Here is a 1237-nt window from a genome sequence, read left to right on the forward strand (position 1 = left end):
AAGTCCCTCTCAAACACTGTACACTTTCCACGGGAAGTAAAGGAGTGTAAGTTCATATGCAAGTTCTTCACAGTGACATCCTAGTTCCACGAGGATGGAATAAGCAGAACTGGTGCTGCAGAGATGTGTGCTAATTCAAGACTACTACATTGCTAACTTCAACACAGCTAATTAAATAACAACCAAAAATCACCTTCAGCACAGCTGCATGTTCAATGCAATTTCTTCTTTATAGACATGTTCTAAATCAAAGCATTCCTCTCACTTTCTCTCTTCTCATATTGTGTTTCCATTCCAGGAGTAAAACCTCCAGCAAACAACCATTTCCCCAACAACCATCCCAAGTGTACTTTGACAAAACACACCAGAGACTGCAGCACAGTGCAGAAAAAACTTTCTCCAGTACATTCCCTCTGCCAGTGAGCAAGAGCAGCAGCTTCAGAGAGACTTACTTGCACGGGAAGAGGGCGTTATCTCCATCAGCTTGGGGAGGGAGCGGACGTGACCTCGGAAAGCTACCCTGGGGAATTCCTGCCCCAGCTGCACCCGGGGACACTTCACATCCTGAGGCACCAAGTCTCCTGGGCAAGCACCATCCTGTGACACATGCACAGTGCTCCACATCCTCAGTTATCAAGTCTTTGGTCCTGGCCAGTAGCTATGGTGTTAGTTTTTTCATCATGCAAGATTGATTTGCAAGGAACATTGCTCAAAGAAGGAGCTAAATATTCTGCAACAGAGAATAATTTATTTGCCTTAGTCCCTAATTAATCTCAAATTTGAGATATTCAAGCTGTATTCCAAGTAGGTTAATGTTTCCTCTTCACTTGCTTCATTGCTTCTCAGTCTTCATTATCTTTCAATAATTAAGGCATTTTATTTCTGAATCCTACCAGTTTTCTTCCAAACCAGATAATTCTATTTGCAAACACCATGTCAGTTACAGTTTACCTAAACATCTCCAGCAGAGTTCCCTGAACATTCTACTCCCCTACTCAGACATGGGCACAGGTCCAGAGAACAAGCTCCTCATCCTCTGGATCACCTGAGTTCCTTAAAACATCAGAGATCCGTGGAACAAAACCTAAAACCCTCAACCCTTTGCTTCCACACAAGCAAACACACAAGCTCAGGAAACAGAATAAAAGCAAGAAATGGATGTCCAAACTTCTGTGTCACAGCCAAGAAAAAACACTGTGACTAAACTGTAGCAGATATTCTACTGACTGGTTTTACT

At 42.8% G+C, this 1237-nt stretch overlaps 1 protein-coding gene across 1 annotated transcript in view; it reads right to left on the reverse strand.

Moving 5' to 3' along the window:
* Positions 1 to 730, reverse strand: part of SLC12A4 (solute carrier family 12 member 4) — a 30512-nt gene extending 29782 nt beyond the window's left edge. The window contains exon 1 of the mRNA XM_031058425.1: positions 453 to 730. Coding sequence (XP_030914285.1) covers positions 453 to 624 — 172 coding nt within the window. The 5' untranslated portion in view covers positions 625 to 730. The remainder of the gene's footprint in view (positions 1 to 452) is intronic.
* Positions 731 to 1237: the final 507 nt, after the last annotated feature.

Source organism: Geospiza fortis, unplaced genomic scaffold (genome assembly GCF_000277835.1).
Source record: "Geospiza fortis unplaced genomic scaffold, GeoFor_1.0 scaffold97, whole genome shotgun sequence".
NCBI lineage: Eukaryota > Metazoa > Chordata > Aves > Passeriformes > Thraupidae > Geospiza > Geospiza fortis.